A 13,665-nucleotide genomic window follows, 5' to 3' on the forward strand; every position below is an offset into this window, starting at 1 on the left:
GACTATTCTTTGAAGACCTTAAAAGAGCGCACTACAAGGATACTGCCACATCGATGTTCATAGCAGCACAATTCACAATTGCTAGACTGTGGAATCAACCCAGATGCCCTTCAATAGATGAATGGATAAAAAAAAATGTGGCATTTATACACCATTGAGTATTACGCAGCACTAAAAAATGACAAAATCATGGAATTTGCAGGGAAATGGATGGCACTAGAGCAGATTATGCTTAGTGAAGCTAGCCAATCCCTAAAAAACAAATACCAAATGTCTTCTTTGATATAATGAGAGCAACTAAGAACAGAGCAGGGAGGAAGAGCAGGAAGAAAAGATTAACATTAAACAGAGACATGAAGTGGGAGGGAAAGGGAGAAAAAAAGGAAATTGCATGGAAATGGAGGGAGACCCTCATTGTTATACAAAATTACATATAAGATGTTGTGAGGGGAATGGGATAATAAACATGGAGGGAAATGAATTACAGTAGATGGGGTAGAGAGAGAAGATGGGAGGGAAGGGGAGGGGGGAGAGTAGAGGATAGGAAAGGTAGCAGTCACTAATATGGCAGTATGTAAAAATGTGGATGTGTAACCGATGTGATTCTGCAATCTGTATTTGGGGTAAAAATGGGAGTTCATAATCCACTTGATTCTAATGTATGAAATATGATATGTCAAGAGTTTTGTAATGTTGTGAATAACCAATAAAAAAAAATTTGAACTATTACTATAATGTCTTATATTGATACATTTTCTAATGTTTGGTTCTCCTGAATGGTTTGCTTTATAATGGAAGATTTTTGACTTTTAGTCATTTGCTTCTGCCTACACTATAGTTTTGACACTGGCAGAACTGACAGAATTTGCTTCCTGTTGAAGGAGTTTCAAAAGTCATACCTTCTTGTTCTTGCCACTAAGTCTGCTAAGCATGGATTCCAGATTTCTTACTCATAGCTACACAAGAAAGGACTTATATTTTACCCCAAAATAACTAATCATATTGAAAGCCCAAGAGAATTTAACAAATAAGTGCTGTACAAACTATCAACATTCCAGGTACTTTCTTTTTAAACTATAACATTGCTATATATTCATATTCCTTTGATTTCTAAGCATTTACTTCAGAAATATCCAGATGTTTTTAACAACAGAAACTAGTTTTTCAGTAATGAAACTATATGGAAAATTCCAGATAAAAGCAGTTATTCAATTGAGAGAATTTTCTCCTTTACCTCCTCATTCCTCTTTACCCTAAACTCAACTTCAGGTCCTTAGAAATCTCCATGCTCTGCATAACATGATTTGAAAAATCTCTGCTTTATATTATTTTCTTGCATAAGGAAAGGAAATGACAGGTGTTTGCTTTAGATTACAAATGACTTAGAAATCCAGAATAGAAAATGAAGTTTCTAAACTCCCTGTCAGTGCTTTGTATTATCTCACCCTTGCTTCTAATTTTAAAACCAATAAAATTTGTTTAAGAGGAAGCATAATAATTTCTAAAATTCCATTCAACAAGCATTTGTCAACTACCTACTATGTGCAGAGCAGTTCAGACTAGCTTAGTAAATATTAACTTGTTTTTATAGACTAAAAGAAAGGGGAAATAAGTTATCTCAAAGCATCAGTATCATGCCACCTGATAAGTGGAACCAATCTAGATGCCCCTCAGTAGATGAATGGATTAAAGTGGAATTTGTGAGTCTGCAAAATTACAAGTGCCTGGAGGATATTGTATGGGTTCCAATATCTGTTCAGACCTAAGTAAAAGCTCAAACTGGAAAAGAAAGGTCGTCTTATCTCTCACCCTAAACATAAATCAACTCAATATGGATCAAAGACCTTGGAATTAGACTAGAAGCTATGCAATTCCTAGAAAAAAACAGGGCTAAACATTCTGGCTTTTAGGCACAGGGAACAACTTTCTCAATAAGACCCCTAAAGCTTAGGAAACAATGGCAAGAGTTAATAAATGGGATAAAATCAAAATAAAAGCTTCTGCACAGCAAAAGAAACAATTATGATTGTGGAGAAAGAACCCGCAGAATGGAAGAAAATCTTTGCTAGCTACTTTTCTGACAGAGGATTAATATCTAGAATATATAAAGAATTCAAAAAATTTTACATCAAAAAATCAAATCAATTAATAAATGGAAAAATGAACTAAACAGATACTTCTCAAAAGAAGAAATACAAATGGTCAACAAATACATGAAAAAATGTTCAACATCATTAGCAAAGGAAATGCAAACCAAAACTACACTGAAATTGCATCTCACAGTAGTCAGAATGGCTGTCATCAAGAATACAAATAAGGAAAAAAAAAAAGAATAAATGCTGGAAAGGATGTGGAGAAAAAGGAACATTTTTACACTGTTGGTGGGGCTTTTAAATTAGTATAACGACTATAGAAATCAGTATGGAGGCTCCTTAAAAGATTAAGCAGAATACAACAATTACTAATTGGGCATTATGTAAAATTGTGGATGTGTAACCGACGTGATTCTGCAATCTGCATTTGGGGTAAAATTGGGAGTTCATAACCCACTTCAATCTAATGTATGAAATATGATATGTCAAGAGCTTTGTAATGTTGTGAACAACCAATAAAAAAAATAAAATAAAAATAAAATAAAATAAAAAAAGATTAAGCATGGGACCACCATATGACCCAGCTATACCACTTCTTGGTATTCATCCTGAAGAAATGAAATCATCTTAATACAATGATACACGCATACTCATGTTAATATCAGCAGAGTTCATAGTAGCCGAACTATGGAACCAGCTAGGTGTCCACTAGCAGATAAGAAAATGTGGTTTATATACATAATGGAGTTTTTTCAGCCATTAAAAAATTATATTATGGCATTTGTAGGAAAATGGATGGAACTAAAGAGCATCATGGTAAGTCAAACTCAGAAGGTTAAGGGTCCTATGTTTTCTCTCAGATATGGAAGCTAGAGAGGAAAAAGGAAAACAAAGGTGTGGGTGGATCTCCTAAAAATCAAAGGGAAATCAGTAGAGGAAAGAGTGGGATGGTGGGAGGAGGAAAATCTGGGGAGATACCACCCAAATTATACTGTGTCCATGAACAAATGTGTAGCAACAAATCCCATTGATATGTACAACAATAATGCACCAATAAAAATGTGGGAAAGAAAAGAAAAAGAGGGGTCTTTGTAGCACAATGCTGCTTTCAAAGCCTGCCTTATAGACTGAACAGATAATTCCTCAGGAAGAATATGAGTTTGAAAATATAAAAAATGTGGTAGCTAAGAAATTGTAATGTTTTGCAGGTTCCTCTCTATTCCATTTTGTAAAAGAAGTTGTTTTATATTCATCTCCAGCTCTTGGCTTTAAACCATCTGAAATCAAAGCTGAGTTTACTGAAAAGTTATTTGGGATCCATGAACCACCTTTGGGAAAAAGAGGTTGTTTTTTTTTTTTTCTAATTTGTTATGTATGACAACAGAATGTATTATAATTCATATTACACATATAGAGCATGATATTTCATATCTCTGGTTGTACACAAAGTAGAGTCACACACTTTGTGTCTATACATTTACTTAGGGTAATGATGTCCATCTCTTTCCACCTTCTTTCTTAACCCCAAACCTCCTCCCTTCCCCTCCCTCCCCTTTGCTCCATCTAGAGTTCTTCTAATTTTTTGTTTTTTCGTTTTCCATATCTAGAGAAAACAGAGAAACTAAAGAAAAAAAATCACAACACAAGAATTCAGCAAGTTCCCCAGAATCAGCTATAAATAGTAAACTGATGCAGATATAGTCATTTGAATGGTTTCATAGACTAGTAGATATTTTGTCATTTACTCCCTTACCCCCAGTTTTAAAGTTCCTATGTTTAGGAGGTCTTTGTTTTCCTAGAGTAGTCTGCTATTAGAAAGAAATTATGTTGAAATAAGAAAAGGGATAAAAGGGGTAAGGCAGGGGCTGTAACTGAGAAGAGGTACAGTGCGCGGTGCCAGCAGATGTAGCACTGTGACTCTTCAGCACTTTTCAGGGTAAGACATGCTGTTTGGTTTGAGGGTTCTGTTTCATTTTTGTACATGTGTTTTGTTTTATTAGAATTCTAAGAAAAGTTGCCAACTTTGCTGAGATTCTGTGGTGGGAAATGAGATAGGGAAGCCTTGGTTCGTGGAATAACTCTGGGGATTACTGCATTGGGTAGAAGAGTGAACTCAAAAATCTGGTGAGCCAGCGCAGTGGCACACACCTGTAATCCCAGTGGCTCACAAATTCAAACTCAGTGAGATCCTTCCTGTCTCTAATAAAATACAAAATAGGGCTGGGGATGTGGCTCAGTGGTCGAGTGTCCCTGAGTTCAATCCCCAGTACCCCACCCCACCCCACCCCACCCACACATACAAAAAAATCTTGTAAGAGGAGACTAGAAGCCTTTGTGATTTTATCAAACAGTTTTGGGGAAATGTAGCTACTACTTTAGTTAGGGAATGATAGGCACATCTGCCTCAGTGAGCGCCTTTCCTTGAATTCTCAGTAGTGTTTAAGCCGACCAGGAATTTGTTCATTTGTAATCTCTGCTGCTCTTTTAATGGTGCATCCTGGAAGACAGATTTATTCATTGAGAGCCTACTATGACTTGTGTGCTTGCACTCTATGATATTCTAGTACTAAGTCATTGGAAATGCTAGCATCACAAATATCTCATTGCTATATTCCACTGTGCTTGTTATATTTTATGTAGTTCTCAGACTGAGCTAAATATAAGCTTAAAGGTTTGTCCTTAAAGTCTTCCCCCAAAATATTTTACTTAGAAAATTCATCAATCTTTTGTGTTATTAAATATGGGGGTGGGGGAATAAGATGCTAACAGCAACTTATCTGTGACTTGGGGGAACTTGAAGATGGTTTGAAATGTGATGCCAATTAGAAAATTATAGGCTTAATCAATAGATTGGTACTGTGTCCACAACCCCAGTTTTCAGGTTGTCTTCATTTCTATTTCATGCTGGGGAACTATGAACTCAAGGTGGGACAGGTTATTTCTACCTATGGACTCTCATGTCTAAATGAAATGGCTTTAGTATCTGTAACTGTGTCTTACAGTGGCTAATTCTATTCCTGGGCTTTTCTTTGATAACTTTCTTTTATAACTTTAATGTTTCTCAACATCCCTCTTAAAATGTGATAACTGTCCCTGAAAACAGTAATTAAAAAGGGAAAAATAGTAACTTTACAATATAGTCCTGGCAGACACCATCTTAGCCAAATAACCTGAGTTCATATCATCAGGAATATGTACCAAAAGCATGTATCCCCTACTATCGTGCACTGAGAAGAGCACATCAGACAGATCCAAATAGAGTTACATTCTATAGAATAACTAACTAGTATCCTTCAAAAGCGTTGAAGTCACAAAAAAACAATGAAAGAGTGAAAAATAGCCACAGGTTGGAGGAGACATAACAACTAAATGCAATGTGTAATTTCAAGAAGGGATCTTGGAACAAATAAATAAATAAATTTCAGTGAGTGAAAATACACATCCACTCCAGTTAGTAGTATTATACCAAGGTTAATTTCTTAATTTGTTAATTTTTCTATGATTATGATAAGATGTTAACATAAGGGTAATGTGGGTAAAGGGTATATGGAAATTCTCTGTACTACTTTTGAAATTCTCTTGTAAATTTAAGATTATCTCAAAATAAGACTTTTTAAAAAAACTTATGACTCAAATTGGACCTACTATTTTAATACTTATTAAAAATTACTTTCCTGAGCTGAGGTTGTGGCTCAGTAGTAGAGCAGTTGCCTAGCATGTGTGAGGCCCTGGGTTCGATCCTCAGCACCACACACACAAAATAAATAAAAAATAAAATTAAAAAAAAACATTACTTTTGGGCTGGGGATGTGGTTCAAGTGGTAGCGAGCTTGCCTGGCATGCGTGCGGCCCGAGTTCGATCCTCAGCACCACATACAAAGATGTTTGTCTGGTGAGAACTAAAAAATAAAAAAAATATTAAAATAAAAAAAATTACTCTCCTGAGTAAGATAGAAAGAATATTTACTTCAGTGATATATTCAGTTTATTTTTTTCAGTTCTTTTTATTATTATATATTGAATTGATGTAAAAGTTCATAGCAAATGTGTAAGTTGTAAGGAGTATAATAATACAGGTACAAGGGTAGCTTGAAGCTCTCAGTATCTCTGTTCAATCCTTTTTTTCTCTCTTTAACCTCCATCATGAATTTTATATTTTTCATTTCCTTACTTTTTTCATATTTTAATGTATGAAGTATGCATCTAATAATAATATATTTTCACATTATCTTTAAATTTGTATAAAAGGGGTAAATAATACTATGTGTATTCTTCTATAATGTGTTTTTCCCTAAATATCTTATTCCTGAGACTTATCAATTTTGATGTATGCTGTAGCTGCTTTATAGCTTTCCTTTGTATGAACATACCATAAGTTACTTCTTCATTCTACTGTTAATAGCCATTTGGTTGGTATCCACTTTTGCTGTTAAAACAAAATAAAACAAAAGAGCTACTTCACATATCCTTATATATGACCTAAGAGTCTTCCTAGTGTAAATACTTAAAAATAGACTTACTGTGTTATAGGGTAAGTGCCTTATCAACTTTATTATATAAAACCAAATTATTTTCCAAAGTGGATATCTAACTTTTAATACCTCCAATGATATATGTGTTCTAGTTGTTCCACTTTCTCCCTAACATAATATTATTAGACTTTAACTTTTTAAGAATGTGGTAGATATGTATATTAAATTTTTAAATATTGCTATTGACTGATTACTGTGGAAGGCAATTGTATACTTCACTTAATTTTCTCACAGTTCTTTTATTTTAGTCTCATAATGGAAACTAATGCTGTACTTTTTAAAAAATGCATAATTACCCTTAAATCTCTAACAGATTTATCCCTTAAAAGGCCTTTGTCCATCCTGTATCACTCTAACCCATTTCCTGTTGTTTTTTTTTTAATATAATTTTCAGCCAGGTGCAGTCGTGCATGCCTATAATCCCAGCTATTTGTGAGGCTATGGCAAGGAACTCACAAGTTCAAGGCCAGTTTAGGCAACTCAGAAGACTCTGTCTCAAAATAAAAAACAAAAAGGCCCAGGAATGTGGATCAGTGGTAGAGCACCCCTGGGTTCAATCCCCAATGGGGTATTACCAAAATAAAGGGTGGCTTTAAATTTTTATTTCTCATTTTAGAAAAAATTTGAGGCAGGAAGTGGTTAAAAACTTTCCCCAAGTCACATTGTCATTAATTCATAGCCAACTATAAAATAAAACACAGTTCTCTGCTCCTACTCCGTTTTTTGCTTCATCTTTTCTCTTTTCCTCCCATACCACATTTATTCCTCCCTTCCCGCATGTTTGTCCACTCTTCCTCTGAATTTAACAGCCTAGCTATACTATCCAGGTGGCTTGCCATGTGATATGATGTGTATGCTAAGAGCAGTATAAGATTGGGTGAGCAAGGGCCTGGTTCCAGCTGAGCAATTGTAGTACTCAGTCTCCGTCGCTAGCTAAGTGCTTCACAACCTTTTTAGTTTTCAAGCTGTGTTGCCTGTGAGTATTTGGCCTGCTACCCTCTCACAGTTGCTGCTTAGCCCTGCAGGAGTTGAAGAGTATCCAGAACTTTGGGCCATCCTATCCTTGGCTCTCCTCTTTCAGCAGCAGAAGGAACCCCAAGCCTACTGTGGAAGCAAGGAGGGGTGGGACTGGATGCCCAGAGAATGATGGCATGGGAACTGCTAACATTGGTTATAAGAACACAGATTCTGTTGGCAGAAGAAAGATGCCTAAGATTGGAGTAAAAAACTGTCAGTCCACAAGCACAAATTATTTTGGCTCGCACTGTATGTAAATCTCTCTCTCTTTTTTTTTAATCTGAATACCTATTTATTTATTTATTATTTTTTTGTGGTGCTGAGGATGAAACCCAGTGCCTCACACACGCTAGGAAAGCGTTCTGCCACTGAGCTACAGCCCCAGCCCCTCATTTCTATCATTTTAAGGAATTTATATTCTGAAGATGAGGCAGATGAATGTTCTATTTACCCTTTGAGCTACTCCCTGCTAGGACTGCTTTTTTTTTTTTTTTAGGAGCGTGAGAGAGAAGAGAGAGAGAGAGAGAATTTTTTAATATTTCTTTTTCAGTTTTCGGTGGACACAATATCTTTATTTTATTTTATGTGGTGCTGAGGATCGAATCCAGCACCCCACACATGCCTGGCGAGCGCGTTACTGCTTGAGCCACATCCCCAGCCCAGGACTGCTAATTTAATTAGATTTTGTTTTATTTTTCTCAATAGTCATTTCCATATAATTAATGAATATTTTCTAGTAATACTATGATTTTTCTTCAAATTATTTTGTATTTTGGCTATTATAAATGAATAGATTCACTTCTAATACAATTTCTAAATTTCTGTTTATTTTTCATGAAACAGAAATTCAGTTATTTTTTTAATTTTAATCTTGTAACTATTTTAATCTTATAAATATCTGTCTTTACTGAAGTAATATATTAATTCAGTAAAAACTCAATGAATAAAATCTGAGTACTTTTCTAGGAAGCATGCACTTGCTTATTTGTCACAGTGCTCAGCACTTCATCTATCTGCTGTTAACTACCTGGCACCTAAAGTTAGTTGATGCAACTCTGCCTAGATTACTGAAGTATGAATTTCATACAAGGTAACTTGAGACTCACAGAGGACAGAACTGGAAATATATTTCAGAGTAATCACAGTTGTCCAGGGTTTTTGTTGTTGTTTGTTTTAATGTCTTTATTTTTGTTTTTTTTTGGTTTATTTATTGTGATGGAGATCAAATCTAGGGCTTTGCACATGCTAAGTAATGCTTTACCACTGAGCATTACCAGCCCACCCGAGTTATTTTTTCCCCTGGTAGTTGAATAGCTCTGGATAGGGAATACCCTTTTACTTAGACCTTACTCTCCCCTACCTGCCCCTGCTGTAATCTTGTATAGGATGATTAAGGTGAAACTTTGCCTTTAAAGTTTTCTAGTCATGGGCCAGGGATGTGGCTCAAGTGGTAGCGCGCTCGCCAGGCATGTGTTCCTTCGTTTGGCCCAAGTTTGATCCTCAGCACCACATACAAACAAATATGTTGTGTCCGCCAAAAACTAAAAATAAATATTAAAAATTCTCTCTCTCTCTCTCTCTCTCTCTTTAAAAAAAAAAGTTTTCTAGTCATGCCTTATCCATACTTAGTGATTTATTGGACCTGGAAGAAATTGATTAGAATAAATCTATTTTATTGACATTTTCTGAATTGGTTTAAGGATGGAGAGAAAGAAGGAAAGGAAAGAAGGATTTGTTTATATAGCAAACTTGTGGTGTGATAAAATATAATTTTCAAAAGGTTAAAAAACATGATTTGGGGGCGCTGGAGTTGTGGCTCAGTGGCAAAGTATTTGCCTAGCATGTGTGAGGTACTGGGTTCAATCCTCAGCACCACATATAAATAAATAAATAATAAAGGTACCTCAAAAACTAAAAAATATTTTTAAAAAACCATGATTTTCATATAAATATAAAAATATCAGGTATCAAAAGTTTTATTTAATTCATTAACTAATGAGAGAATCAATCAGATGTTAAGACCAGTTCAAATGAAAATTTCAGAGCTAAATGTTTATAGGAAATTTAATAAAGAAATGTTAAGATTTCTGAATTACATATAGAATTAAATAATGTCCCAAAGTGAAATATGTCATAACCTTTGGAGTTCTTTTCCATAAGACAAGAAATATTTGTATCTCTACTGGATAAAAATCTACAAGTTAACCTGTGCCTCAAGCAATTATAAAATAGTCCAAAAATAAATTGGAAAACTAATCAAAGATATAAATCCAAAATTGCATTAAAACATCACCCAGTAACTTCATTCACCTGTTTCTAAGTTTCAGTTGCCTTTTATGGATGGGTCATAGTCATCAATTTAGACTTTGTTGCCAGGAAGTGCAATCTGTTTCTCAAGCTTTGAAATTTTAACTTTTTGATGAGGATAAATGAATGGAGTGAATTCTAAAACCTAGCTTATGTATGTTAGGGGGTATTATTTTGGATTTCAAAATTTCAAATTAAATGAAAGAGTGTCAGCTTAAAAAAAAATCTCATTCAAAATATTTTTATTTTCTTTGTAGAGATTCCATGGGATTGTAGTAGGTACTACTCTGCAATGTCTCTAACAGAAATCCGAAGTGAGCACGGATTCGATGGAAGAGGTAGGAAGACTCAGGAAAAGAAATAAAATCAAATCTGTACATTCTTATTATTGCCTCTGAAAAGTGTTTGTGTATATACGTATGTGTTTATGGCAGGTAAACAGACTACTAACCTACCAAACAAATGACCAGGAAGGGAAACATATTTTGTAGAAGTAACGAGTTCCTCTGTTTTGTCATCTAAGAATTCTAATTTGAGTAGTTGCAATTTCTCATCTTTTATAATTTTCCAGAGTTTGGAGTTTCACAAGAAAGCATTGTCTTCCTTTCCTCTCTCTATCCTTCACAACTGTCTCCTGCTAAAAAGAGCTGGTCAGGATGAAAAGAAGTTACTGAGGCATTTAATGTCCTCTTGCAGTCTTTCTGTGGGCAGAACAAATGGATCTGGCTGTGTTGTTAGGGAGGATTTCCATACCATTTCCATGATTTCCTTTGGGGAATCAAGATACTAAAGGAAACTAGATTAATCATACTTAAGCCATCTTTCAGAATGGAACTACCTGGCATGTAAAAATGTTTTTAAATTCTGACATGAAATTTTGAAAAAGCAGACCAGAATGTAGTTTTACGTGTAGGCTTCCTTTTAAGGAATGATGATAGATGGTGCAGAGATTGAAATTAGTTCACTGAATAAAGGCCACACTGTAGCATTTTTGCATTTTGTCATTGAGTAGGTTATTCCTTTCTGGAGAGAACCCATTCGAAAGGCCCTGGTTCCAGGAGGAAGTCAGGAAATGCCTCAGAGGGAAAGCCAAGGGAGTCCTTTCTCCCCTCAGGAGAGCCAAAGGAGAGAGATCTGAGGAAAACAGGGTTAATTGACCAACTTCTCCAACATCTTCTTATGGGGAAAAAATATGGAGAACAGAAATCTTTCAGGAGTAGTAAGTTCTCAGCAAATGAAAATTATGAATATCATCAATAAGGACTAATTAATTCATTCATTTATTTAACAAATATTTATTGATTACCAAATGAGTGCCAGCCATTGTGCCAGGTGCAGCATTACAATTAGTTTGCATAACCAGTTTAGACAATTAGTTTGCATAACTGTGAAGAAACTAAAAACCACTGAATCATACAGTTTAAGTAGGTAGATTGCATGTATGTAGGTTATATCTCAATATTTGATAAACCAGACATCTAAAGTCTCTAGAACTATAGAATTGTTTCTTTACAAAATTTGAAGTAATTGAACTAATATTTAAGAACTTTTCCTGACCTCAGTAATACAGGCTGTATTCCAGATAAAATACAGGATTTCTAGTTAAATTTGAATTTCAGATTTTAAAAAAAAATGACTTCTAGTATAGCTGTGCCCCATGTGATATTTGGGTACACTTATTTTAGATATCTTTGCTAAAAATTTACTATATTTGGCAACCCTACAGTTAAATTGCTTCTTTAGCATCACCAAGGCTTTTTGTTTCCAGCTAATAGGTTTTATTTCCACCTCATGGTTCCCATGCCAAGGAAGGTTTTATAATTGAGCAGCACCAAAAGCGATATCCAGTAGTTCAGCAAGTAGGACTCATTTTTCCTTTTACTACATTGATGAGAAATCATTGGTCCTATATTCCAAATGAGGTCAGAATAGCAAACAAAGTACTTCAGCCCTTGTGAAATGTTCCTGTGGGCTGGGGCCTCTGCCTCAAAGAGAAAAGGGAGAGACCTAAGGTCTCTGAGGGGTCTAGGGTGGGTACTTTGTTTTTAAGGGCCTGAGTTATGCCAGTCAGTTTTCTATGGGACTCTGTTAAGGAAATAGTTATTGTTTGTTTTTGTTTTGTGTTGTTTTGTTTAGCTTTTATGACTGTTTTGATTTTCTATAGGACCTGGTCTTGTTTTCACTGTATTTGGCCATATGAATCAGTGATCCTCTAGGGGATGGAGTTGTGAGAGCTCAAGGTTTGGACTTAGCTTCTTCTGCAGGCTTTTCTTAACACTAAATCTACATATTGTCTTCAGCCATGCTTAACAGCCTCCTGTTAACTGACTTTAGTTAAGGTTAAAAAAAAAAAAATTAGACTTAGCGGAGTGTTCTCTCAGCCCAGATGTTCTGTGATTATGCAGATCCTTCCACAGGAGGAGGGGATTATCCTCCATTGGAGGGATTTGGACAGAAATCTGACCTCAATTTGGCAAAACACTCTTGTAACCATCTTTTCAGTTATGTGCTTGTTCATTCAATAAATCTTTATTAAATCTGGGGACTAATGCTGAGCTAATTTTTCTTATTTTCCCTTAAATAAGAAAGGGGGAAAAAAGACATGGTCTCCATCTTTTTAAAAAATTTGACAAAAATGTATATTTATTTTGTACCTAATGTTTTGAAATATATATTCCAATACATATTTCAGAATATTATATACATACATATATCATATAACAACATATATATGTATATTATATATGTGTATATATATGTGTGCATTGTGGAATAGCTAAATCAAGCTAATTATATAAATAACATATGTATATGTTATATGTGTATATATATGCATTATGGAATGGCTAAATCAAGCTAATTAACATAGTTATCATTTTTGTAATGAGAACACATAAAACCTATTTATCATTTTCAAAGTTGCTATATATTACTATTAACTGTAGTCACCATGTTGTAAAATAGATTTCCTCCCATATGAAATTTTGTAACCTTGAATTAACACCTACCAACCCCTTTCCCCACCACTGCCCCAAGTCCCTGGTAACCATCATTCTGTTCAGTCATAAAAAGAATGAAAATATGTCATTTGTGACTATATGGATGAACCTTGAAGATATTATGTTAACTGAAATAAGCAAAGCATATAAAGACAAATACTGAATGATTTCACTTATACGCAGAATCTAAAAAAGTAGGTCTCATGTTCTCTGTCTTTAAGGAGTTCTTTGTTGAGTGGGGGGGAATATGGTATTATAAGTGTGACAAAGGATTTGACTATAGATCATAGGACATAGCATTATTAGCTATGTAATGAAATGAAACTGTGGTGAGAAAGCAAATTACTTATTGCCTCTCCTACAGGGCAATAGTCCTGGCCTTACCCATGATCTCTCTGTCATGTCATTTAGCTAGGCTTCTTACCTTTTGGGGGGGGGGTAATTGGGTATTTAACCAGGGTACTCTAACCACTGAAGTACATTCCCAGCCTTTTTTAATTTTAATTTTGAGACAAGGTCTTGCTAAGTGGCCTGGACTTATGATCTCCTGCCTCAGCCTAGGATTAAAAGCATGCATCACCATGCTCTGCTACTTCTTACCATTCTTTATGTGAAGATATCATCTGCTGCACTCCAGACATCTGGGAGTTTAGACAAGGTTATAAGCCATATGGTAAACTAAATCTGTTAGCTATAATGTTTTAGATTATGTGATTT

The 13,665-nt window shown here is 35.0% G+C and overlaps 1 protein-coding gene across 1 annotated transcript in view; it reads left to right on the top strand.

Annotated features, from left to right (window-relative positions):
* The window catches only part of LOC101957720 (phospholipid-transporting ATPase FetA), a 151,132-nt gene that overhangs the window by 42,956 nt on the left and 94,511 nt on the right, over positions 1–13,665 (top strand). The window contains exon 3 of the mRNA XM_078044974.1: positions 10,207–10,287. Coding sequence (XP_077901100.1) covers positions 10,207–10,287 — 81 coding nt within the window. The remainder of the gene's footprint in view (positions 1–10,206; positions 10,288–13,665) is intronic.

Source organism: Ictidomys tridecemlineatus, chromosome 4 (genome assembly GCF_052094955.1).
Source record: "Ictidomys tridecemlineatus isolate mIctTri1 chromosome 4, mIctTri1.hap1, whole genome shotgun sequence".
NCBI lineage: Eukaryota > Metazoa > Chordata > Mammalia > Rodentia > Sciuridae > Ictidomys > Ictidomys tridecemlineatus.